Below are 25,579 nucleotides of genomic sequence, written 5' to 3'. Positions count from 1 at the left end.
ACAAGCACTCGGGCCCGGCGGGGGCTGGGGGTGCGTGTGCATATGCCCGTGTGTGTGCGACACGCGTGCGTGCAGCGAAAGGGCCATGAGCAGAGTTGGTACCTTGGAGCCGTGCCTTGCCAGAACCTCCCATTCACCGCTGGTCAGGGCGATCTCCTCCGTGATGGGGCACTTGAATTCATCTGGAAGTGAGGAGAGGACGAGAGGTGAAGGAACGTCGGGAGCAACGTGGGGACCCTCAGGCCAAATGCCACACAAGAGGACTTGCCATGGAGCTGGGTTTGTGGCAAGCTCGGATGCCAACTCAGGCCACAGGGGGACAGGAGGGGTGGCTGGCTGGGCCATGGGCCACAGTTGTGGGGCCAGTTTACACCATGAGGATGGCAGCTCAGCATTTCCCACGTTTATGACAGTTTCTTGGGGGGAGGAGAGAGACCTCACGTTTGGGTTTTCAGCAGCAGGTGACTGACAACAGCGCACAGGATATGTGTTCACACATATAAGCAACACCTGAGACCAATCTGCGTGTGAAGGCGCATTCTTCCTCCTTAACCTTTCGGGTCTAAAGCAAACTGCTGCAAACGTCTCAGGAGGGACCATGGCCCAGGAAGAGTGACGGAAGCTTCCCTGGAGCAGAGGTGTGGGCGGAGTCGCTGGTTGTCACAGGGCTGGCAGGGTGAAGGGCTCCCACCCGGGCCCCACCACAGAGGCTCCAGCCACAGTCCCCACTCTGGTTCCTTGCGATCGGCGCCCTGTGCTCCCCGTCGGAGACATGCGTGGCACAGACACAGCCCTGGAGCAGGGTGCTGGGAAATCCAGGACACCCACCTCAAAGGCCGGGAGGTCACCCGAGGGGCACTGTGGCACCCTGGCTGAGCAGCAGCTGCTGCCAGCTCCTCCCTGAGACCAGCTGGCATTAGCAACTCGTGCTCGGAGGCAGGCCACCTCCCAAGGGGAGGTGGAAACGAGGACTCTGAAGTGAAATCCCAATGTCCGGGTGGTGGCTAAACGAGACAGACCAGAAAGCAAAGCTCTGACCAACCAAAGCTAGCTCCCTTCCCTCCGAGACGGCTCGGCCGGGCCGACCTGAGGGAGGACCGTCACCCCTCGCCCGTGCCTGACTCAGCACCCCGGCTATGGCTTCGGTCCGGTTTGTGGGCTCTGTCTCCACACTGCAGGCTCACCTGGGGCAGTCCTGCCCCTAGGGCACACTGGGCAATGTCTGGGGACATGTGTGGTTGCCACAGTGGGGGCTGCTCCTGGCATGGGGTGGGTGGACATAGGGACGCTGCTCAGCACCTGCAGTGCCCAGGACGCCCCACCCCAGAGAATGATCCGGGCCAATGTTCTCCGTTCCCAGGGAAGGCCCTGGTCTAAACTGCGAGAGCCTGGCCACCCAGCGCCTCTGTCCAGTCCCTCTGGAGCTCTGTCCCATCCTGAGGCCAAGACACCATCCGTGGGCAGGGACGCCTACGCTCCCACCATGAATTCATCCTGTTCTCCTGAGCACCATGCCGGCCCAGTGCTGCTGCTAGCGGGCAGCTCACCCCGAACACACCCAACCCAACGGTGGGCTCCTCTCTCCTAAAACGGCCTCTCAGAGCCTGTCCCAGACTGGCCTCTGGCAAACCACGTCCACTAGGCTGTCAGAGCACATCCAGGATCAGACCTGTGGGCACAGCTCAGCCACTGCCACGACCCCAGTCCTGCCCCTTGGCCTACACCCACACAGCAACCAGAACGATCACCTTAAACCGATGTGGGAGTGACTTCCTGTTTCCTTCAGAGTCAAAGCCCAAGTGCTCCCTGCAGCCCACCAGGTCCTGAAAGACCTGCCCTGTCCCCTCCCCACCCTCCCCGCCTTCCCCTCCTCCCTCTCTCCCCTCCTCACTCTGCTCCAGCAACATGGGCCTCCTTGCTGTGCCTCCAACACACCAGGTGCGGTCCTGCCCCAGGGCCTTTGCACAGGCTGTGCCCTCTGCCTGGAGTGTTCTGTGTGGCCCCATCACCTCCTCCAGGCTCCCACTCCATGCATGTTACCCAGAGAACCGTTCTAGAGAGAAGGCTCTTCACTCCCTACCCTCTCACCCTACTGCATGTCCCTTTGCCACCCCCCTGAGACGGCATCTTTAATTGTTTTTAGGTTACTGTCTGCCTCCTCCACTGGAATGTTCCACACTAGCAAGGACGTTTCTTTTTCTTTTTTTTTACAATTATATCCTTAGCACCTGGAGTGGGTTGGCAACTTTTTCTACAAAGAGCCAGGAGTAAATACATTTTCTTAACGGCTTTTCAAGAGACAGTTTCTGCTGGGACCACTCAACTCTGTGGCACAAAAGCAGCTGCCATCCATGAATGAGTGGGTGTGGCCATGTGCCAATAAAACTTTGCTTAGGAAAATAGGTGGCGGGCTAGACTTGACCTCTGGGCCATAGTTTGCCAACTCCCGGTGGTGCTAACGGCCTAACACATAGTAGGTGCTCAATAAATACTGCCGACTGCATAAGCCAGCAGTTGGCTGCCTTCACCCCTGCCAGGTCATGAACACTCCCCAGGAAGGCTGGCCTCTTACTCCTCCCTGTGACCCCCTGGGCCAAGCTCAGTCAACAGGGCCCATCTGGGACGCCGCGACTCAGTGGTGCTCATCACGCTCTGCTCACCTTCGCCAGGGCTGAAGGGCTCGCTCCAGTCATAGCCCTTGGGTTTTAAAACGGCAGTGACTTTGTACAAGTGGCAGAAGCCGGTCTTGCACTCGTTGGCGCGGAGGAAGCAGAGCTCCTCCTCTCCCTCTGACTGCGGGAAGGGGTAGAAGATGTCGTGAACCTGTGCGGGCGGGAGAGACGGGGCTCTGACAGCTGGCCAGGCTTACCAGCCCCCTGGACTCTCCCCCTCCCTGGCTGGGGGACAGCCAAGCACTTCCCCACTCAGGGGCAAACCCCACTGGGGACCTGGGGGTGGGGGACGGCCTGACCCTAGGGGCTCAGAGGGGGCACACAGCCAGTGCGTCCTTCCTTACGTTGATCCAGACGTCGGTGACCTCTTCGTACACCACGTAAGGCTGGACGTTCTTGGGGACAGCTCTGGCGAAGGCCAGCCGCTGCTCCTCGTTCTCGGTGGCCGGGATGAACAGGGCTGGGGGGAGGAGGACCAGCTGGAGCCGCTGCTGGGGCCGGTCCAGGAACATGGCCCAGGCACTGAGGAGACAAAAGGAAGCCAGGAGCCTCAGTGGCCACCAGAGGGAGACGGGGGACAGAGCATCCACCTCTCCAAGCTTGATGCTGCCCTTTATTTCCTATTTTTCCTCTACACGGACAATCTTTCAACTTAGATTAATTTAATTAATTTATTTTTGAGACAGAGTCTCCTTCTGTCACCCAGGCTAGAGTGCAGTGACATGACTGTAGCTCACTGCAGCCTCCAACTCCTGGGCTCAAGTGATTCTCCTACTTTAGCCTCCTGAGTAGCTGGGACTACAGGTGCCAGTACGCCTGGCTAATTTTTCTATTTTTTGTAGAGATGGGGTCTTGCTATGTTGCCCAGGCCGGTCTCGAACTCCTGGCCTTAAGCGATCCTCCTGCCTCAGCCTCCTAAACTGGTAGATTTCAGGTGTGAGCCACCACGCCCAGCCTAACTTAAATTTATTTTAAAAGGAGACACATGAGTAACATAAGCAGAAGAACAGCAGCTGGATGTTAAGAAAGGGTAACAAAAACCAAACAAGAGAGACATTAAGTGGTGTGAAATCCCGACGAGGGACCCGGCCTGCCAAAGGTGCCACGCCTGACCCCGTGAGGACGGGGACCCGGAGACTGTTTAGGGCAGAGGAAAGCACACTTTTTCCCTACAACAGGGCCACACGGCAAATATTTCAGCTTTGTGGGCCACACTTCTTTCACAGCTACTCGACTCTGCCGTTGCAGTGACAAAGCCGCCACTGCTGGCCGGCAGGTGAATGACGATGGCTGTGTGCTGATAAAACTTTATTTATGGACACTGAAGTGTGACTCTCGTAGCGTTCTCACTTGTGAGAAGATCATCTTCTTCGGATTTCCCCCTCGCCCCACCATTTAAAAATGTGAAAGTCCTTCTGCGCCCACAGGCTGCACACAGACAGGCGGGGGGCCGGATTTGGCCTGATTTAGAAAGGCACTAAAGAGATTTTTCCCCCCCCCCTACGTGGGCAGGCGTGTTGGAAAACAAGCACAAGCGAGTGCTTCTGCTTTGTGACTTGGGGTTTCTTACTGCCTGGGGGCCACGTGAAACCCCCTCTGCGGGTCTGAGCCCCAGTTTGGGAAACTTGGCCAACATGTCCTGGTGGCACCAACCCCGGGACTTAGAGATCCAGCTTGGTGTCCCGACTGGCGGAGGTTAGGGGAATCTCCGCAGACAAGGGGGGGCAGGGAACAGAGCCATGCTCAGGGGGGCCGAGACCTGCCCTAGAGGGGGCCCTGGTGGCCCACCCAGGGTCCCGAGGCCCCGAATGTGAATTCCTCGGGTAACAACAGACGCAGACACTCACTACTTGCCGTCCCGCGTCCACCCGGCCCTGGCGATGTACTCCACCCTCGGGAACAGCGTGCTGAAGGGCTGTGCCAGCTCCTTCTCCTGGCTGGACACGATCTAGAGGGAGACAGACGAGGGTCATGCTCTGGCTGCTGTGGGGGGTTGGATCCTATCCCTCCCTCCATAGCGACGTTGGAGTCCCAACCCCCAGGACCTCAGCATGTGACCTTCCTTGGAAATGGGGTCACAGCAGACGGAATTAGGTAAGACGGCTGCACTGGGCCAGAGGGCAGGCTCTACGACAGGTGTCCTTATAAGAGGTGGACACGTGGACACAGACAGGCCCAGGGAGACCGTTTCGTGAAGAGATGCAGGGAGTAGGTGGCCACCTACAAGCCAAGGCAAGGCCCCAGAAGGAGCCACCCGCCAACTCCTTGACCTTGGACGTTTAGCCTGCAGGCAGATTTCTCTAGTCACCCCGCGAGGGCAGACGGGCCGGCGAGCCAACTACGGCATCCCAGCTGCTGCAAGACACCAAAGGCACTGGCCTGCGCTGGCCCTGAGAGCCAGGTGGCCTTAAGCAAGCCCGGCCTCCGGATATCCTGGCTTCCTCGCACCTACCAGGGACCGTAGGGAGAGAGCAAGGCCGGGCATCTGGCTCTCACACTCGAACAGGTCACTAGCACAGGGCCGCCTCAGGACCCCGAGCATCCTCAAGGGCAAGGAGCCCTTTAAAACAGCCTGGTGGAGGTGGGGGGGGTGTCATGCAGACTGCCAAGGCCACTGAGGGCAGATCGCCCTAAAATTTGCCAGAATGTTCCAGTCACGAGTGTAAAAGAGGTTTGGTGAGGGCCTAATTGTGCCAAAAATAAAACCTAGCCCCCAAAATGATGAGAATTGGCGTATTTCATCTTACATGCCCCCTAAAACATCACACAAGATGTCATTTTTGCAAAAGCAGGCGAGGGCATCCCTGGCTTGTCTCATCCACTGACGTGGGCGAGTTCTCAGGACGCCTGCGTCCCCACGGTCCACCACTCTTCTCTGTCCCAGCCTCTCTGGCCCGGGACTCTGTCTCTGAGCAGTTCTCTAACATGAGGCTGGTTAACTTCACAACGCCCCGTGTCTCATGAAATTTGCAACTTCTCAAGAGGCCCCATCAGCCTGGGGCTACCAGAGGCCCCCTGGGGTGGCAGGACCCTGACAGACAGGAGGGATGTGCAGGGCTGGTGGCGGGTGGCTGAGGGACACGGTCACAGGGGTCATTCACTAGTGACTGCTTCACTTTGCAGTGATGACGCTTTTGCTGCTGGGGGCTGTGAGGCCCTGTGCAGTGTGAGACTCCCTGGGTGATGAGGTCCCCTTTGACCCAATGGTGATGAGGGGACAGAAAGAAGGATCCGGAACACTGCCCATCCCATGACAGTTGATAGGTCCAGTGAGGACCTGCCCAAAATGCTGGGGCAGGGGAACAGGCTCGCTGAGGTTGGGGTCCCACTGAGTTCTCTGTTCTAGAAGCTCAGAGATGCAGGCATGGCCCACAGCCTGGCAGACGGGGGCAGCAGGGCTGGGCTGGCAGCTGGTACCCAGGAGCACCTGCCAGGAGGGAGGAGGGTGGCCTGCTGGTCCCATCCAACTGCCTCCCTGGCTCCTCTCTGCTGCATCTGGAAGCTTCTCTAGGATACACCAGGTCCCCTTACCTTGCCCTGACTGTCGGTCTGGAACTCAGCCAGTTTCAGTGCGATCCTGGGATTCTTGCTGCCTGCAAAGACGGAAGTGAGCTGAGTGCGACAGGTGCTGCCTGTGCGTGCCGAGAGCTGGCGTGTGGGTCTGGGGCTGCGGGGTGACGTCCGCAGAGAGGAGGCACAGCCGGCGGGGTGCAGGGCAGGAGAAGGCAGGTGTCCCGGGTCTGTGTGCTGGCGTGTCACCCTCCCTGGTACAGGCTCCAAGCCCTCCAGGCGGGGATTTTCTGACGTTGGGCCTAGACCACGATCCTGACAATGACATGCCACCCGACTTTATCACGTAAGGACACAGGCCAGACCCTGTGGGGGACAGTCACCAAGAAGACACCATCCCTGCCCGAGGAGAACTTGAGAGACGGCTGCAATGACAGGAGGCATCACAGTGGTGTGCGTCCCGCACAAAACGACAGCTCGCGCCAGACGGCTGGGCCCGAGCCCTCGGGAGACAGATGGCCACAGGCCAGTACCACTCCAGAAGGCTTCTGAGAAGTGGCACCTCGTTCAGGCTCCAGCAGAGGGTACAGGTCACGGCAGAGTGGGCAAAGCTTATTTGTTCAGTTAGACCTAGGACAAATCTCAACTCTGGCCCTCCGGGCTGGTGACATCCCTGAGCCTCAGTTTCCTCATCTGTGTGAAACGAAGTGGGGAAGAGCCACGTGGCCCACTGGCAGCACGGACTGGATGTATCACACGGGAGCTTTGTCTAGCACAGCACAGAGCAGACGCTCGCCAAACGTCGGCAGTAATGACTGTCGCACCCTCCGCGGGGGGTGCACACAGGAGGCCAGGGCGCTGCATCCAGCCCGCACGTGTGCTCTGCTTGGCTCAGGAGATATTTTAAAATAACTCGGGAGATGCCGATTTCTCGTGTGAGCCTGGCTCCTCTTCCAGAACTGGGCACATGCGAGTCTGCTCTCCCAGGGAGAGGAACGGCCTGCCCTGTCCGCTGCCCCCAAGGCACAGAGCGGCTTCCCTGGCCACGTCATGCTGGGGCCTGGTTTTGCCCTGTGAGGCAGCTGAGCTGGTGCGACTGAAACGCAGGTGTCACAAAGGGATGAGAAAGTAACTGAGGACGCCAGGACAGATGGGGAGGATGAGACGGTGCGTGGAAAGCCGAACCCTGTGGTCCGTCTGGCTGTACCAGGGGTTAGTAAACCACAGCCTGAGGGGCAAATCCAGCCTGCCTGCTGTTTCCATGTGGCTAAAAAGCCCTCTTATGTTTTCAGGTGGTTAAAAAGAAAATCAAAACAACAGTGATATCTTGTGTAATCTGAAAATCATATGCAAGTTGTGTGGGTTTTGTTTGTTTGTTTTTTAAAGACAGAATCTGCTGTGTGGCCCAGGCTGGAGTGCAGTGGCGTCATTGTAGCTCCCAGCAACCTCAAACTTCTGGGCTCAAGTGATCCTCCTGCCTCAGCCTCCCGAGTAGCTGGGACTACAAGAGCACTCCACCATGCCCGGCTAATTTTTCTATTTTTTTTTTAGTAGAGACGGGTCTCGCTCTTCCTCAGGCTGGTTTCGAACTCCTAACCTCAAGTGATCCTCCCTCCTTGGCCTCCCAGAGTGCTAGGTCTACAGGCGTGAGCCACCGCGACCAGTCAATTCAAGTTTGGATTATTGCAACTCAAGCGTCAATAACGTTCCACTGGTCATGCAGGATGGCCCTGTACTTGCTGCTTTTGTGCCACAGTAAGAGAGTCCAGCAGTGGGAAGGGACTGTCTCAGCCATGGAGCCTGAAATTTGTGCTCCCTGGCCCTTCGCAGACACAGTCTGCTGACCTCTGAGCTACAGGATGCTGGGGCCTAGGTAAGCCAGGAGCGGGAAGCGTCCCCCAGAGGGCAGAAACCTCCACCTGTGATCCCACAGGTGCCCAGTGCACCTCCCCAACCATGACCCGGTGGCCTTGGGCCACTGGCCCAGCCCCGCTGCCCTGTCCCAGGCACTCACCTGTCCTGGGGTACCGGTATGAGTCTGTCTTCCTTTCCTCCAACGCGGGAGAGGGCACGTGGATGACCTCCACCTCGGACTCGTCCACCTCCTCATACAGCATCCGTAGTGTCTTGACGCCCTCGGAACCTGGGTGGGGGCAGGGCGAGCTGCGGAGGACGCTGGGAAGCAGCGCGGTGTCCCTGCCCCCACCCACTCCCTCCCGCAGCACGGGAGGACACAGGAGGTGGCCACGTGGGGTGGAAGGGGCTGACCTGTGTCCTCCCCACCCCTGTGCAACAGAGAAGGCTACAGTCACCAAAGAGCTCTCGGAGCTGGTATCAAAAGATTGCAGAGATGATTTTAAGGGAAAGGAGCAAAGAGCAGAGAAGTAGAGAGACTGTAATTCCGGTGAAAAGGGAAGCGTGTGCAGGAGCCTTTTTATAAAAGGGAAAAGGACCTACCTTCCCAGGAGGCCGTGGGGCACCACCAGTACCCAGTGAAGCGGTCAAACTCTTCCTGAATGACGAAGGTGGCCACGCCCGCAGACTTGGGGTCCTCCAGGACGCTGCATAACCCTAGCGGTGGGGAGGGAGAGCAGCCTTCTAGCAACGGGGTACAGCTGCGGACGCCTTGGGCCACACACAGGAAACCAAGGGACTCAGAGCCACCTGGTTCAAGGCAGGGCTTCCCAACTGCACACCATGGACGTCGGGGCAGCCCCTTTTCTGGGGTGGGGCCGTCCTGGGCGCTGCAGAGCGCTGAGCAGTGTCCCTGGCCCCCTCCCACTGCCGGCCAGGAGCAGCCCCCCACCAGGTCTGCCCACTGAACATGTCTCTGGACACTGCCACGAGCACAGATTTAGGAAAAAAGGGGTCACTCGGGCCGTGGGACAGGGACCCACAATTTGACGCCATTGAGCAGAGAGCTCTGCGGACACCCCAGGAAGGATGAGGTCGCCTCTGGGGAGCAGGGCAGGGGAACCCAGGAGGCAGGTGGGACTCGGCTGGGGTTGGACAGGCAGAGTGGAGGTGGGAGGGGCAGAAGGCGTGGAAACGCACAGTGAGGCCCCTGCACTGGGCTGCTGCACGTAGCGGGAAACCACAGACCAGGCAGGAATTCGCCGGCTCTTCCTAAGAGACCCTGGAAGGTCTGCACGGGAGGGTGACCAGGCAAGGTCAGCGCGCAGGGAGACGCCTGGTGGGGAAGGCGAGTGGGTTGGGGGCGGGGGCCTTTCTAGAAGCCGGACTGATGGCTCCACCCAGCTGGACCCTACAAACCACAGCCCACGTGCAGGTATCCAGGCATCCTGGCCTCACCTTGGTGGCAGAAGGTGAGCCGCCGCTCCTCGCCCGTCTCGATGTTGGCCACCCACAGGTCGTTGTTGTTGATGAAGGAGAAGAAGGCAGGGTCGGCAGGGCAGATTTTGGGGTCCATCCGGGGCCCGGAGCACTGGGTCTTGATTTCCAGCGGCTTCATGGGGGACACCTGAGGACAGAGAGGCCCGACTAAGGCAGGGCAGGAGCCCACCGCCACCCGCCACGCGCAGCTGGGACCGGGGCTCACCATGAAGCCGTTCTTGCCCCCGTCGCGGCAGTGGAAGAGGCTGTTGCTGGCCTGGAAGAGGAAGAGGCCGCTCTCGCTGTGGAAGTCGTAGGACGTGATGCCGAAGACTCCCAGGCGCTTCCGCTCCCGCAGCAGCTCCTCCTCCCTTGAGTAGACCCCATGGTGGGGCGTGGCCTGGGGACACACAGGGGACAGGCAGCAGCGTCAGCAGCAGAGGCTCTGAGTTCTGGGGGTGACGGGATGCCCCGCCCACAGAGGCAGAGGTTCTCCAGCCTGGGTGTTCGGGGACAAGCTGACTTGGGGCCCCAACAGAAAGAACGTCCCGTGCTGGGCACCGGCAGCCAGAGCCCTTGACCTTGCACAAGAGCAGAGGCCATGCCAGGCGGCAGGGGGATTGCAGGGCTCACCGGAAGCTTCCTCCCTTCTTGCGCCCCTTCCCCATGGAACCTCTCCAAGGCCGATGGAGCCCCTAGATGGGCAGCCCTCTGCCCCACACCCCTGGAGCGCCCTCCCCCGGCCCCCAATGCCAATCCTAGAGCACCCCAACCCTGTTCACCCTGTTCACAACCCCTTCCTGCTGAGAGCACTGGATCTAAACCCACCAAACACCAAACACCTGCCCTTTCTGCAGAGGTGGGGTCCAAACTCAGGAGCACCAGGACACCCGAATGCCCGACCCTAGGAGCTCAGGTAGGTAAACTATCGCGCACATCACGAGGTAATAGAATTTCAAGGCCACGTGGAGCAATACCACAGAGAAGAAACACATTTTTTAAAAAGCAGCACCAAAGGCAAAATTACCCCTGCGCTGTGAGGAAAGCTACATAATATGAGTTCCTTGGCTTGGGGACTCCCAGGGACAGGCTACTAAACTAGCAACAGAGAAATTCAGAAAGCACCACTCTCCCGGCCACCCGGGTATCGTTACGTTATTGTGACAATCTAAAAATCCCACTTCTGACACCAAATAAACCTCCCACCCATGCAAAAGGCACTTTCCCTGGTCACCCACAATCTCCCCCCACAGACGAGAGTCGATTCAGATGAGATTATTAGCTCAGGCCCCGAAAGCACAGCTCACCTGGAAGTGATCCAGCATCTGCTTCCAGGACAGGAGCAGGAGAGCTTCTTTCCGGACTTTCTTAGGGATCTCGGAGTAGAGCAGGGAGTTCTCTCGGCTGCCATAAGGCATTCCTGGAGGGAAGACAGTGGGAACCCGGAATGGGTGGCCTTGCCTGGGAAGGGGTGAGGGTCTCGGCCACGATGCTGACTCCCTCTGCTTCTAGGTCATTCCGCCAGGCTGCTGGCAGCATACCCCTCCCCAGAAAGCCAGAGACCCTGAGTCTGAGTCTGTCAACAATGGGGTCTCGCAGCTCTGAGATGTCTGTGCTGAACATCCTGGCTGTGATGACTAAGAAACAGCACACAAGGGCATGAGAAAAGGGCGGTCAGCAATATCCAACCGTCGGCAGGCTGGGCTCCGCTTGCGAAGTTCCTTCTGTACCAAAGTCGTTTGCAAAGGTGAAGAATTAAATTAATCTAGGATTAGAGTGAGAGCAAAAGCCACAAACAGGAATTGGGAAACGTACCTAATCCAGCGTTTCTCAGTGTCACTACTAATGATGGTTGGGACCGGATTGATCCCTGCGAGGGGGAGGCCACCCTGGGCACTGCAGGTGCAGAACAGCATCCCTGGCCTCCACCCACTCCATGCCAGGAACAGCCCCTGGGCATGACAACCACAGATGTCCCCAGACATGGCCCAGCGTCCCTTGGGGGGGGAGGAATACCCCTGACTGGGCATCACTGACTTAATCTAACCTTCCCTATAAAATGACAGTGGTGATGGTAGCTGCCGGCTAAGGATTTTGTATGGATTAAATGAGGTAAGAAAAGCAAAGCTCTTAGCACAATGCGCCTGTCACTCAGAGCTACCGGCACATTTCCCCAGCAAGCTGCGGTTTTCCACATACTTGTGTCTCTGCAGTTGGAATGAACCTCACTGCCGGCGGGGCTCCTTGGTCGTTTTGTTTTCATCTCCCTACTCTGGGATGCTGCTGTGTTCTTAATGGCAGGTAAAATAACGGTGTATCTTACAACTGGCTGTGTCTTAGATTCCACAGATGATAGGACAACTGTCACTAGTGAAAGGAATGGCAGGAAGTAGAATGACTATCTCCAGGAAGCCTTGGTTTGCCCTCTCCTGTCACAAGGCTGGGGGACCAGGACAGGGCTCCTCCAAGCGTGGAGCTGTACAGCAGCACACGGGATGTTCTGTGATAGCCCGTGACCCTGACGTGGCTGATGACAAGTCAGAGAGCTCGAGGCTCTAGCCCACTCTGTTCCTCTTCCACCCCGAGTTCCTCCCGCAGGGAGACTCCAGTTGGGACCAGCCCTCCCCACGCTCGCTCGCTTTTAAGAGAGAACAGGAAGGCCACGAGCTCAGCACCTATAGGGTTAGAGCCTAACGAATAACGTCTATGCCACTTATGTTTATTGTAATAGGCTGCTGTTATAGGCCCCCCCGTCCCTGCCGACCCACTTTCCTCCTGTGTCCTGCTGGGAGAACCCAGAGTGCCCCAACCATTCTGTGACCCTGGCAGCTTCAGGCTAGTCCCAGCAGGCCTGAACCCAGACCAGGGCCTAGAACATTCCCAGGCACTGATAATGGTATCTAGGTTGTTGCTCAAAACTCTGAAAGAAACTGGCCCTGACCCTGACCCGAATTCCTTAAACCCACCTGTAAACTCCACACCCTGACCTGTGGCTGGGGACACGCCTATGGAGGACACCCTGTGGCCCACTTTGTACGTACGTTCCCCTAATAAATGCTTTGGCCTGATCGCCCTGGCGTAGCTCAGTAACGGAAGAGGGTATTTAAAGATAAATATTAGATGAGTAGGTTTCCCTTCACAGTGTATTTAGAAGAGATGCGAAGTTAATTTATTAGTAGACACCTGTGGGCAAGGAAAATTGTGCAAGGGCTTGAGGGGTTGGCCAACAGCCCGAGTGCTGTAACCACAACTTGATCTCTAAGGATTCCTGAAACTGCCAAGGTCCGACTCTCATTTCCAGCCGGGGGCAGACAGGACCCCACCCATGCAGGCCGCCTGGGAGGACTCCCCTTCCCAGAGTCACGAGACAAGTACAGACGGGAATCGTGCTGGGTGACCCCATTTATGTGAAATGTCCAGAACAGGCAGATCCACAGAGACAGGAAGTGGATTTGTGGCTGCAAGGGGCTGGGGATGGGGACTGCTGATGGAGATGGGGTTTCTTTTTGGGGTGATGGAATGTTCTGGAACTAGACAGTGGTAAGGGTTGCACAGCTCTGTGAAGGTACTATTAAAAACCACTCAAGGCTGGGCGAGGTGGCTCACGCCTGTAATCCTAGCACTCTGGGAGGCCGAGGTGGGCGGATCGTTTGAGCTCGGGAGTTCGAGACCAGCCTGAGCAAGAGTGAGACCCCATCTCTACTAAAAATAGAAAAAAATTATATAGACAGCTAAATATATATATAGAAAAAATTAGCCGGGCATGGTGGCGCATGCCTGTAGTCCCAGCTACTCGGGAGGCTGAGGCAGGAGGATTGCTTGAGCCCAGGAGTTTGAGGTTGCTGTGAGCTAGGCTGACGCCACGGTACTCACGCTAGCCTGGGCAACAGAGTGAGACTCTGTCTCGGGAAAAAAAAAAAAAAAACTACTCAGCTGCAGTTTTAAAAGTGTGAAATTATGGAATGTGAATCAATTGGGGGGACGGGGTCTTGCTATACTGCCCAGGCTGGTCCCAAACTCCTGGCCTCAAGCAGTCCTCCTTCTCAGCCTTCTGAGTAGCTGGGATTACAGGCGTGAGCCACAGCGTGCCTGGCTCAATTTTTCCCAAAAAATAGTGTCCTGAAGCAACATGGAGGGCTGGGAGGGCGCAGACAGTGCTTTTCATCCAGTGAGCCATGCTCTGGGCAGCCCCTGTCCACGAGGACTCTCCCAGAGAGCTGGAGCCTTCCAGACAGGAAGTCAGGGGTGTGGCCTTGCCAAGGACACGAGACACCTCCCCTCCCCGGCTGATTAATAAGTGATCACACCAAACGGCCCCTGCCAGCACATTCCTTGGACAGGCTGCCGTTGGCACCAGTGACAGTGACGACTGGCATTGGAGGCACAGGGTGGAGGTGACCAATGACAGCCTCGGATTCCTGCTGCCCTATCCCTCCTCTGACCCTCTCACCAGCTCTGCCACCCACACACGCCCGCTGTCAACCTGCCAGCCAGCCCGCCCCCCAGTGGCGCAAACACCGCTCCCAGGCACTGTGGGCTGTGGCTCCCGTGGCTGGCCTGGCAGGGACTGGGCTTTCTCCAGGGACGCATGGGGACGGGCATTCTCGACTTCCCTTCTGAGAGAGTCTCAGAGCTACTGGGGACCCCGCGCCCGCCACTGGCCATAGAAGTGGAGAGAAGCCAACCCACACAGCAGGAGAGTGAGTCGGGAGTGTTTCCTGACGCTGCAGTTTGAGTCCTGGAAGCCGAGCTGTCCCCAGTCCCTCTTGCTGGCAGCGGGAACTGGTGTGTGCCCTCATCCCATCTGTGCACCCCGGTGACTGGCTCCATGTGCCCCCAACCAGCGAACCTGGTACCTGCCAAGGATGCAGGGGTCCCTAGCGGGGCAGAAGGGCAGGTCACACGCTGGGCCTTGCCTGGAAGTGTGTTGAGTGCCAGCATTGGCCGGGGCACTGTGCTAGCGCCAAGACAGGTTATAAATACCCTGGGGCTACAGGGAGGCTGGCCCCAAGAACTTGGATGTGAAGCGAGGTCAGTGCTGTCCTGCTAGCATTAAGTGACAAGGACTGGATCAGCTGAACATCATCCCAAAATGGAGGGCCTGGCTTCTGGGCTGCTGTGGGTACACTCTGGGACCTCTGCCAGGTCCCCGCCCTGGGGCCTGGACAGAAACTTGCCCTTAGGTGGTCAGACAGGACGGGGTGGCCGGGATTAAGTTAGGGATCTTGAGCTGGCGAGATTAGCCTCGTTACCCAGGTAGGCCCAACGTCATCACCGGGGGGAATTTTAGACGGACAGAAGAGGAGGCGGCCGTGTGACCACAATCCCAGCGACATGGCCACAGGCCTAGGGATGCCAACAGCCACCAGTAGCCGGAAGAGGCAGGGGACAGCTCTCCTCTAGAGCTGCCAGAGGGAGCATGGCCCCACCGTCACCTTGGTTTCGGCCCAGTGGAACTGATTTCGCACTTTTGGCCTCCAAAACTGTGAGATAATAAATTTCTGCTGTTTTAAGCCACTGAACATTGGTCACTTGTTACAGCAAAAACCGAGGCAGACTCCCCCAGGCACGCTGACCACGATGGCAGCCCCGACATGAACAGGTGGCCATAAGAATGCATTGACACAAAGGGCTTGGGAGGCCACAGAACCGCAGGAAAGGGAGGCGAAGGCCCGCAACAGCCTGGGTCTGGGATGGCGTCAGTCCTAGCAGCCAAGCGTGCTCTCAGGTAAATGGAACTTGAGGCATTTCCATCCCAATTTCTCCCAGAGCTGGCGCACATTTTTGGCCTTTGGGCTGTATCATCCGTGTGGCAATGGCTCTGCTGCTGGAGCGCGAGAGTGCGGACGACGACAGGAACGGAGGGGCCAGGAGAGCTCGATTTCTGAAGGCGGCTGTCGCTGGCCAACCCCTGCTCCAGAGTGGCCCTCTTTTTAAATTCTTTGTTTGCCAAACCACCATCTGATTTCCACACAAGCCTGTCTACGAAGGGGACGGCCATCTGGTGTTCATCGCAATCCTTGTCATCAGCATGTGGTCAGCCTGAGGCGGAGGCTGACACTCTTCATTCATTCACCTGAATACTGACCGAGGGCCTGAGCACGTGGGGCTGTCATGGGGCTGTCTTGGGGCTGAGGCTACCCCCGTGAGTCGTGTGGACAGGTCCTGCCCAGAGAATAATCTAGGGCCACCCTACCCCCAGGACGGTTCTTCTCATGTGGAGTTGATTTTGCCCCCCAGGTGACACTTGGCAATATCTGGGGACATCTGTGACCGCCACAGCTGGGGCACAGCTGCTCCCAGCATGGGGTGGGTGGAGGCAGGGACGCTGCTCAGCACCCTGCGGTGTGCAGGACACCCCACCCTAGAGGACGCTGGGGGCCCAGTGTCGGGCATGCTGAGGTGGAGAAACTCTGCCTCGGTCAACAGCCATGTGTTGCGCTTTCAGAGGCGTGGGCCTTGCCGACTCCTACAAGGCCCTCTTCCTCCCGCCCTGTAAGGCCCTTGGGTGCGGCAGGACGGCATCCACTCACTCGCTAGGAATTTACTGTCCCGCCCCAGGAAGGCCCCATCTGGCTGCAGCGTAGGTGAGGCCTGATCTGGGCCCTGAGGGCTCTCGTGGCCCTGTGGGAACACAGTCCGCATGAGCAGCTGCACACAACACGGAAAGTGTGGCTCACAGGGCGTGCGCCCAGAGGAGGTGGCTGTCCAGGGATCTGGGGCAGGAGAGTGAGCGTGTGCAGAGCCTCCCTTCTGCTGTCGGCCCGCAGGAGATGTGCACATGCCACCCAGGGGGCCTCGAGATCCTTCTTAACACATGGCTCCATGGCCAGGTCCTACTGGCAGTACTGTGGCTCCCACTGGAGATCTTCCTGCCCTGTCCTATGTGTCATGGGCCCCACCCGGCCCAGCCCGGGTGACTGGGAAGTGACTCAGGGGGTGGGCCCAGCTGACTGGAGTTGGAAACAATTTCCGGGCTCAGAGCAACTCAAATCAGCCTGAACCACAGCACCCTGGCGGCGCGGAGGAGCAGGCCTGCCCTCTGCCCGGCTCACCTGCACAGCTGGCCCCGGGGCCTTCCCTCTCCCCTTTGAGCTGCTCTAGGCCCTCCCTGCAGTGGGTGGCACAGCCCCGTGGGACAGTGCGCCCGGGGCCAGGCCCATCCACGTACATCTTCCCACTCACAGAACCTGTTGCCCTCTGCAGAGTGGAGGACTTGGGAACAGCAGTCCCAGGAAGCGCCCAGGCTGGGCAGCCTGCGACGGGGCTTACCTAGGTAGTAGAGGCGGTGGGAGTGGGGCCCCGACTCGTCTGTCTTCTGCACGAACTGGAAGTCGTGGGGCGCCTTGTTGACGATGAGGCCCGAGTACTTGCGGCTGCCGTGGATGATGTTCCGGAGCCCCTCCCACGAGTGCTTCTGCACCTGGAAGTGGGACGCTGGCTCGTCCGTGTCCACCGCATCGCCCCGGCCGGCCACTGGGGCCCCAGCGGTGGCTGCCATCCTCTGGGCCCCCTCGGAATTCAGCGAGAAGCTGCGAGGAGGGCAGGGAGCCCGTGAGAAGAGAAGATCTTTTTCCCTACAAGCTGCCCGCGGTGCCCTGTCAGACACCCCCAGACCCCCGAATGTTCCCCAAGTTTTTCCACTGCTCTCCAGGCCACTGTCACCCCTCTGCTGAATGACTGACGCCGTCTCCCACCGGGACTTCTCACCTCCATTGCAAGTGTGATCCTGGGCCTGAAAACTCTCCCTGGTTTCCCATGGCCCTGGGATAAAAGTGTCCTCACCGTGAACCTCAAGGATACGGCTGACCGCCCCAAAGTCCTGCACCCCAGCCCATCCAGCCTCCCCTCAGCTCTTCAAACAGGTCAGACTCCATCTCCCACCCCAGGGCCTTTGCATGCACTGTCCCTTCTGCCTGGAACACTGTTTTCCTTTCTTTGCTTGACTAACTTCTAATCAGATCTCAGCTTAAGTACCTGGCAGGTTCTCGGAATGTGATCACCTGTGATCACCTACGCAGAGGCCGATCTCCCTGTTTTTCACCAGCCACCCGGCCGCCCTCCGTCCTTGCAGCCTCCATCACAATGGTTATTTGTAAAACCCCTGTTCCCTCATGTCTGTCCCGATTGTGCCGTTGTCTGAAGACCCTCATGTGGGACCCGGCACCCAGTGGGTGCTCCACGGAGAGCTGTGGAGTGTCTCTCACTGAGCCCCCGGGGGGCCACGTTCGGACACCAGCAAAGGTGTGAGCGTAAGGAGTAAGAGGCTGATCTCGGTGGCTTGCTGTCCAGAAGGGGACACCTTATGTTTCACTGGAAGTACCAGGACAACAGTCACATATTACCCGGGAATGTCAGAAATCCAGGTGAGAAGGTGAATGTAAAAACCATTCGCCAAAAACCATCCCACTTTCTCCTCCCACTTGGCACGTTCCATGCCTGCAGAGCAGCCGCCGCGAGCAGCTGCCGCTGTGCACCATCTCCCCCGGCCCCCACCCCGACGCCTAGCGCACTTCTCGATGGGACGGCCTGGCAAATATTTGTTTTAAGGAAATCTAAACATGGCTGCGGTGACCCAGTTCTGGAAGAGCCCCAGTGGCCTGGAGGACAGAGCCGGTCACTTCCCTCTGCAGGCACCGAGGGGCTGACAACCTCGCTGGATGCTCCCAGCCGGGGCCTCGGACACCCGTTCTCTGGGACTCACTTAAAGGAAGTGAGAACTGAAGCTACTTCTCCACCTGAGGGCCGGTACAGCAGGGGCTGGCTTTTAGAGAAGTAAAGGGCGGGGGAAGGGGGGGGTGTCTTCCTCAACTCCTGGTGCCTTCAGTTCCCAGAAGACCTTGCCCCTTGCCAATGAGAGACCGTAGACAGCAACCACCGTGAAAGAAAGGACCCTGGCCCGCTTCGAGAGGGAAGGGGAGAAACGGACATGAGGATGTGACCAAGCACCTTTAAAAAAATCAGGCCCTGCAGCTGTCACCTCACTTAAGCTTGTGACAGCCCATTCTACAGATGAGGAAACTGAGGCTGGGGGTACAGAGGGGCTCACTCCCAGTCAGAGCTGAGTGAATGAGAAGGGTTTGGGTAGGGGTGGCCTGGCTCCCAGCCCAGCTGGGTGGTGGTGCCAAGGGCCAAGCGATCGTAGCAGGCAAAGTCCTCTCTGACACCCATGTCCTATGGGAAGGCCCTGGAAGGAGAGCGGAGTGGGGGCCTTCCCAGCACAGGGACGTGCGGAAGACCCAAGGGGCAGGAGCGTGGTTAATTCAGCGCTTCCTGAGACGGTTCTGAAGACGAGAGGCCACCTCAGGTCAAACAAGCCAAACCCAGAGAGGGGGAGCGCCCGCTTTGGGTCACATACAGGACTGTCCCTGGCCCAGTGCAGAGCCCTGTGATTTCCCCCGAGGACAGCAGGCAGCCCTCAGAGGTGTCACGCAAGGGCCACGGCCAGTGCCGGTTGAGCCACCAATGAACCGGCATAGCCCAGAGCACTGCTGGCCACAAGCCCAGAAAAACCAAGCCAAGGAACTCCCCAGACCGGCTTAAGCAACACCCCCAAGCCGTGCCACCCCAACTCAAGCCATGCCCACAGCAGGAAAACAAAAAGTGACTTTCAGCACCCCCGAGGGAGACCCCATAAGCTGAGTGCCTGGCAGGGACATGTACAAGACCAGCAGCTCATGTCCACAGCAAAGAACAACAGAAATAATCTTGCCTCTGATCGCCACAGACGGCCCAGGAAGCAGAAGTGCGACCCAGGAGGTGGGAGATGAAATGAAGCATTGGGAGGAACTTCTAGGAATCTTCTAGACGTGGCTGTGATCTTTAGCTCAAGCTTCCAGGCAGGCTGAGGCTCGGTGCTAGAGCCTGGCCCTCCGCCCTGTCTGTCCCCGGAAGCAAAGCCCGGACTGCGCCGGGGCTGGGGACAGGAGCAGGTGAACAGAGCCGAGCACGTGCCGCCTTTTTCCACCCAGTGTCAAGTTTACACAGCTGGGAGATGAAAGTGGATTCTGGGTCACTTTACTCAGGCCCACCTACGCTTTCCTTCCGCCAATCGGCGGGGCGGCTTGGCCACCTGGGACGCCTCCAGCAAACAGCCCCAGCCCTCCTGGCACAGTCACTTGTCAAGGCCAAGTGGAAGAGCTATGTGTGATCTCTGTCTCAGCTGGTGCTTTGGGGGTGGGGACCAGCGTCCGCCCTGGTGTCCTGCCAGAGACCCAAGGGGCGCAGTGATGGCGGATAGGACGGCAGGCGCTGGGTAAAGGAACGTGCGTGCGTGGTGAGGCTCGGGGTCCTACCCATGCTCCGGAGGGGAAAACGCCCCAAAGTGGACTTCGGGCAGGTGGCTCCGGCCAGGCAAGTGTCCCTGCAAGTGGGGGCTGCCGGGGAGACAGCATGCCACCCTCTGGCCCATGAGCACTGCCCCTAGTGCCGCCTGGGCCTCCAACTTTGACGACCACCTTGAACACAGAGTCGGCTGGCAGCCTGGGCCCAGCAGGGACCTCATGCGTGTACAGATGACAGAAAGGAGACCGATGGCCTCCTGTATCTGCCCCAAATGCACTTGCCCGCCAGACACTGGGAGTACTCTTGTTTAGAACCTGCATCTGGGGAAATCCCAGCACTTGACATTATCCTCGTCTCCCCAGATCCCGATCACTTGTGCTCCATAAAAACAAGCAAGGCTGAGAATATGAGAAACCCAACACGGGATGGGTTCACTCGGTCGAGAAATTCGATGGTCTTTTCATCTCTTGCCAGGCCCTGGGATGTGGAATTTATCAACTGCCCCGGGCTGTGCATGTATAATCACGTTTAATTCACACTGAAACCTTGGGAGGTGAGTTCTGGGATCTTCCCCATTTGGGGGACCAAAAATCGGGCTCAGAGAGGTCGACCAGCCTGCCCAACATCACCCAGCAAGGAAGGGGAGCAGAGCCCAAGTCTGTTGGACTCTGAAACCGACATCCTATGGGCAGGCCAGTGGTTCTCAACTGGGGACGGGTCTGCCCCCAGCAGACACCTAGCAACGTCTGGGACCTGTGTGGCTGTTATGACTTGGGGGGCAGCTTCTGGCATGTCGTGGGCAGAGCCCGGGCTGGCCACAATGTCCCCAGTGCTGAGAAACCCTGCCCTAGCCATGCTGCCCTCGTGCAAAATACCCGGAGCTCTGAGAAACACAGAAATGCAGGGGAGATGGAGAGAAAGTGCCTCCCTGATCTAACTCCATTGAGAATTCTGGAACCTTTGCTCCATCCCCACCAGCCAGGGCTCCCGAGGCCTGCCTTACCTTCTCCAACTTCCGGTGTTCTCCTTGTCCAGGCGCAACTTCTTAACCTTCCGCATTAACCACTCAGCTGGCCTCGAGAGGGTGGGGTGCCTACAGGTGATGGGGGGAGAGACCACAGGGCTGCAATTCCCAGCAGGGAGGGCCATGAGCTCACGCTCCCTTCTCCCCCTCCGCATTTCCCCAGGCAGCCCCCCGAGCCTCCAGGGAGCGCCCCAAAACCATGAGCATCCTCATGAGGCAGGTGTTTCCGGCCCTGCCCTGAACTGCGAGAGGTGTGGGGCATTTGCTAGAATCCCGCACCTTACTCGCCGGGAGGCTGTCTCAAGGTAAGAAGTCCCTTAGTTTCAAATAACTCCAGGGATGCCACCCGAGGGGCACTTGTTGGAAACAGAATCATCCCAAATTCCTCACTGTGGCCACTCCCTGGTGGCCTCATGGTCATCTTCCCTCGCCCTTGGCTGTGACCTCCAGCCATAAAAGCCTCCTTACTCTCCCCTAAGTACACCGGCTCCTTCCCACCTCGCAGCCTTTACACTGTCCAGTCCCTCTGCCTGGGATGCCCTTCCCGTTTTTATATGACTTGTCTCTTATCCTTCTGGTCCCAGTGTCACCTCCTCAGACGTCTTTCCTGAGCACCCAATCTAAAGTCACCCCCATCACAACACCTAGACGAGAATACTGGCCTGCTACCCTCCCCCTAGGGGAGTACTTCCCAACTAGGGGCGATTCTGCCCCGTAGATGACACTGGCCAATGTCTGGTGTTATTTATGGTTGTCACAACTGGGGATGCTCCCGGCACACAATGGGTAGAAGCCAGGGATGCTGCTCAGCACCCAGCAGTGCCCAGGACAGCCCCACCCCAGACAGTGACCCACCTCAAATGTCAACAGTGCCAAGGCTGAGACCCCTGGATTTGTTATTTGGGGAAAACTTTGAGTTTGAGTCCTAGGCTCACACCAGACACCAGAATAAACTCCCAACGGGGCAGACGGTGCAGACCAGGTGACCTCCAGCTCCTGGGACTCCCCTCCCTTCTCCCTCCCCACTCAGGGCGTGGATTTAAACGTATGCAGCGTCCTAGGACCTCAGCAGGGCAGGTGACTGTGGGACACAGAATCCCCTACCCCAGCTAGGGATAGGTGCCCCCCCACCCAGGGACATTTTTGGGACGTGGGAGGGTGGGGAACAGTGGAGGCCAAGGATGCTGCTCGACACCCTACAAGGCACAGGTCAGTGCTCCCACTACAAAGAATGATCCGTCCCCAAATATCAACAGTGCCCTGGCCGGGCGCGGTGGCTCATGCCTGTAATCCTAGCACTCTGGGAGGCCGAGGCGGGTGGATCGCTCGAGGTCAGGAGTTCAAGACCAGCCTGAGCAAGAGTGAGACCCCGTCTCTACTAAAAATAGAAAGAAATTATATGGACAACTAAAATATATATATATATACAAAAAATTAGCCGGGCATGGTGGCGCATGCCTGTAGTCCCAGCTACTCGGGAGGCTGAGGCAGTAGGATCGCTTAAGCCCAGGAGTTTGAGGTTGCTGTGAGCTAGGCTGACGCCACGGCACTCACTCTAGCCCAGGCAACAGAGTGAGACTCTGTCTCAAAAAAAAAAAAAAAAAAAAAAAAAACAGTGCCCAGGCTGAGAAACCCTGCTCTGGGGCAGTGGGCACTCCCCACTGGAACAGCAGCCCCGCAGGGCCAGGCCACATCCCTCATGTTCCCCGAGCCCAGGCTGTGCTTGGCACACAGGAAGCACCCAATAAGCATTTCAGGTTGAATGAACAAGTTGTTGTCCCCTCTTGAATGCTGTCTTATAGCCAGAGGGACCTCTGGTTTGGTCAGTGCCCAACCACCTTCTCAGATGACCCAATATCCATGACAGGCAGTTGCCCAGGTGCTTAAAGCAAGAGAAGACAGCAACTGGGCACAGGACAGAGATCCTAACGAAAGAGGTGAAGTAAAAATGTCACCACAAAACAGCCCCGGCTTCACTCTTAGTCCAGTGGTGCAAAGTGCGGGCATTGGTGTTGGAGAGAGATGAGTTCAAATCCTGGCTCTGCTGCACCTGGGCTGTTTGACCTTGAAGAAGCCACTTAACTTCTCTGTGCCTCAATTTCTCCGGCTACAGAATGAAACTATGGTATCTCTCCCTGGGGTTACTGTTAGGGTTAAATGAGAATGCATGCGTGAAGCTCTTATAATACGGTTCCTGACGGAGCACAGACTAAATGACACCTAGTACTGTCAACTGAACAAGCGATTTAAAATCACACCAGGGGGAGAATGAAAGGCACTGAAGTCCCTTTCAGAGCTGGGATCCCGACCACGTGCTGACTGACTCGGGCACTGTGTTACATGTGGGAGAGATGCAGCTACACCTGCAATCAATCCAGCCGGAATCAGCGTGCTCCCCTTCCTCTCCCCGAAGCCTTCAGGAGGTTCTTACCAGAGGCAGTTGGAAGGGGACATGGATGGAAAGAAACTGCACAGAAGGCTGCAGCCACTGCCCTGGGGCTGAGCCAACTGTTCCCGAGGGTGATGGAAACCATTTCCTGTCAATCTCTATATTCGAGGGCAAGCAGATTAATCCCACCAGCCCACACCCCAGCCTTCCTGGCTGCCAAACCCCAGCACGACCAACCTTCTAAAGGGTCCAGGGAGTCTCCATTCCAGCTGCAGGCATGGGACACAGACCTCGATAGAACAAACGTGTCATTAATGTGGCAGGCCCATGGAGAAACCAGCAAGCCTCCTTCACTCCGGAGCTGCAGACGGTCGGGGCCTAATTCTACCTGGCTAGGCTCTAGCTGTGCCTCACAGCCCCGCAGCACTGTCTGCATGCCCTGGACAGAATCTGGGAGAGGAGCCATCCCACGGGGCCCCAATTCCCCCAGGACCCAGCCGAAGAAGACGGGGATTGGTGACTAGCGTCCACACCTCCTGGGCTTTAGTCCCAGCTCCTCGAAAGCAGGTTCGTTCTTGCCGCCCAGGCAAGTGACTTCCTCCCAGCCCCCGGGGGAAGCAGAAGTGGGGGGAAACGGGGAGAGGGCGGCTTCCCGTCGCTCAGAGGGAAGTGTCAGGGCTGGGCTGAAAGCGTGTGGGAAGGAGGTGGGCGGCCGGACGGGCTCGGAAGCGGGGCGAGAGAAGGGGCCCAGGAGCGGGTCTAGGGGAGACCGGGCAGGGGCAGGTCGCAGGTCCAGGGAGGTGGCCTCTGCGTTCCCACGGGGGTCGCACGGGAGGAGGGAGCAGGGCAGGTCCTCCGGCGCCTGCACGGACGGCAGAGGGAGTCCGGGGAGAGGGAGGCCCGGTCCGTGTCAGCGAGGGCGCTCCTGGGTGCGGCCACCCCAGGGAGGGCAGCCACGGGGTGGGGGGTCTGGGCTGGGAAGGGCAGCGGCCGAGGCGGCGCGGCCAGCGGAGCGACTGCAGAGGCAGGGAAGGGGTGAGGGGGGCCCGGGGCGGAGGGGCAGCGAGGCGGCGGCGCCGGGGACACCCAGGGACCCGCCAATGGCGGAGTCGGGGCGCGGGAAGGCCGGTCCGCGGCGGGCTGGGGTAGCGGCTGAGGCGCGGCCGCTCCATGGCGGGCGCAGGGTCGCGGCCGAGGCGGGACGGGGCGCGCAGGCGCTGCTCACCGGGGCGCGGGGCGGCGGCCGCTCTGGGCAGGGCGTCCCGGGGCCGGCAGCACCTCAGGCTCGCGGCTCCATGCCCGGGACTGCGGCCCCGGAAGTGGCGGACGCGGGGGAACGGCGGCAGCGGCGGCGGACACTGGAGACCCGCCGGCTTAAGCCCCTTTGACCCGGAAGTTGAGCGGCCCAGGCGGCGGCCTGGGATTGGACAGCGCCAGGCCCCACCAAGGGGCCCGCGGCTCTGGGGGGGACTACTGGCAGGGCCCCGGCGGCCAACGGGTGGAACGCTCCGTGGGCGACGTGTTCCGGAAGACTCTAGGGAAAGACACCCCCCACGTAACTTGGTATCACCCGCATGAACCCATGCATCTCCTCTTAAGGTCATCCAGAGAAGCGCTTCGTATGGTGGCGTTGGTGGTATAGTGGTTAGCATAGCTGCCTTCCAAGCAGTTGACCCGGGTTCGATTCCCGGCCAACGCAGCTGGTAAACAATTTGCTGTTTTTTTGGCCTTTTCTGAAAACTGCCTAATAGTCATCGGACAAAAATTTCTGTTAGTTACTTTGAATTCACTTTTAAAACCCCATCAAAATTCCTAAAAGGCAGGAGGAAGAAGAAGAAAAAAGAACCAGACCAGAATTGCTATTAAAATTGATTTGAAAATTCGTGAAATTCTACAATGTTTGAAAAACGAGAAGAGAAATACTCTCATGTTTCCGCCCGGGATCGAACCGGGGACCTTTCGCGTGTGAGGCGAACGTGATAACCGCTACACTACGGAAACTGGTAGAGAGCACGCCTCTTTGAGATAGTATATATACTCAATAGAAAAAATATATTTTGTTTACACATAGTAACAGTGAGAGTGTTACATTGTAGTTCTTGGTGGGAACATTGTTTCGCTGCGGTCAGTTTTTCCGCACTAGCAGAATACCTATCACTCTGCTTGATGCAGTAGAAGCTGAAAGAAGGAAAGTCTAGAAAAAAATCCTATAAACACCCTCCCCAACACACACACACACACACACACACACACGTATTACTTTATTATCACTCCATTAAAACAATCCAAGACCCAAAAACCCATCCTGAAGCCAAATCGACCTTTCATTGGTTTGTCTCATAGGTGGAATCTATACTTAAAATATCA

At 58.1% G+C, this 25,579-nt stretch overlaps 1 protein-coding gene and 2 non-coding genes across 5 annotated transcripts in view; 1 reads left to right on the top strand and 2 right to left on the bottom strand.

Annotated features, from left to right (window-relative positions):
- DPP9 (dipeptidyl peptidase 9) overlaps positions 1-24,610 on the bottom strand; it is a 37,642-nt gene extending 13,032 nt beyond the window's left edge. For 2 of the 3 annotated variants that reach the window (XM_069480115.1, XM_069480125.1), the window contains exons 1-14: positions 24,438-24,610; positions 23,450-23,502; positions 20,803-20,892; positions 16,788-17,047; positions 10,823-10,935; positions 9,742-9,915; positions 9,495-9,663; positions 8,640-8,753; positions 8,197-8,325; positions 6,204-6,265; positions 4,520-4,620; positions 3,017-3,194; positions 2,661-2,823; positions 103-182 (exon numbers count right to left, since the gene is read on the bottom strand). In XM_069480115.1, the coding sequence (XP_069336216.1) occupies positions 103-182; positions 2,661-2,823; positions 3,017-3,194; positions 4,520-4,620; positions 6,204-6,265; positions 8,197-8,325; positions 8,640-8,753; positions 9,495-9,663; positions 9,742-9,915; positions 10,823-10,935; positions 16,788-17,047; positions 20,803-20,858 (1,599 nt within the window). In that variant the 5' untranslated portion in view covers positions 20,859-20,892; positions 23,450-23,502; positions 24,438-24,610. Of the gene's footprint in view, positions 1-102; positions 183-2,660; positions 2,824-3,016; positions 3,195-4,517; positions 4,621-6,203; positions 6,266-8,196; positions 8,326-8,639; positions 8,754-9,494; positions 9,664-9,741; positions 9,916-10,822; positions 10,936-16,787; positions 17,048-20,802; positions 20,893-23,449; positions 23,503-24,437 lie in introns of those variants that run through there. The other variant, XM_069480136.1, reaches the window with a different exon arrangement.
- A 229-nt stretch (positions 24,611-24,839) lies between these two features.
- TRNAG-UCC (transfer RNA glycine (anticodon UCC)) lies at positions 24,840-24,911 on the top strand. Its single transcript has one exon. It is a non-coding gene; the product is annotated as a tRNA-Gly (tRNA).
- A 229-nt stretch (positions 24,912-25,140) lies between these two features.
- On the bottom strand, positions 25,141-25,213 carry TRNAV-CAC (transfer RNA valine (anticodon CAC)). Its single transcript has one exon. It is a non-coding gene; the product is annotated as a tRNA-Val (tRNA).
- Positions 25,214-25,579: the final 366 nt, after the last annotated feature.

The sequence above is a fragment of the Eulemur rufifrons genome, chromosome 2 (assembly GCF_041146395.1).
Source record: "Eulemur rufifrons isolate Redbay chromosome 2, OSU_ERuf_1, whole genome shotgun sequence".
Classification (NCBI taxonomy): domain Eukaryota; kingdom Metazoa; phylum Chordata; class Mammalia; order Primates; family Lemuridae; genus Eulemur; species Eulemur rufifrons.
This window is presented reverse-complemented; position numbering and strand designations above follow the sequence as displayed.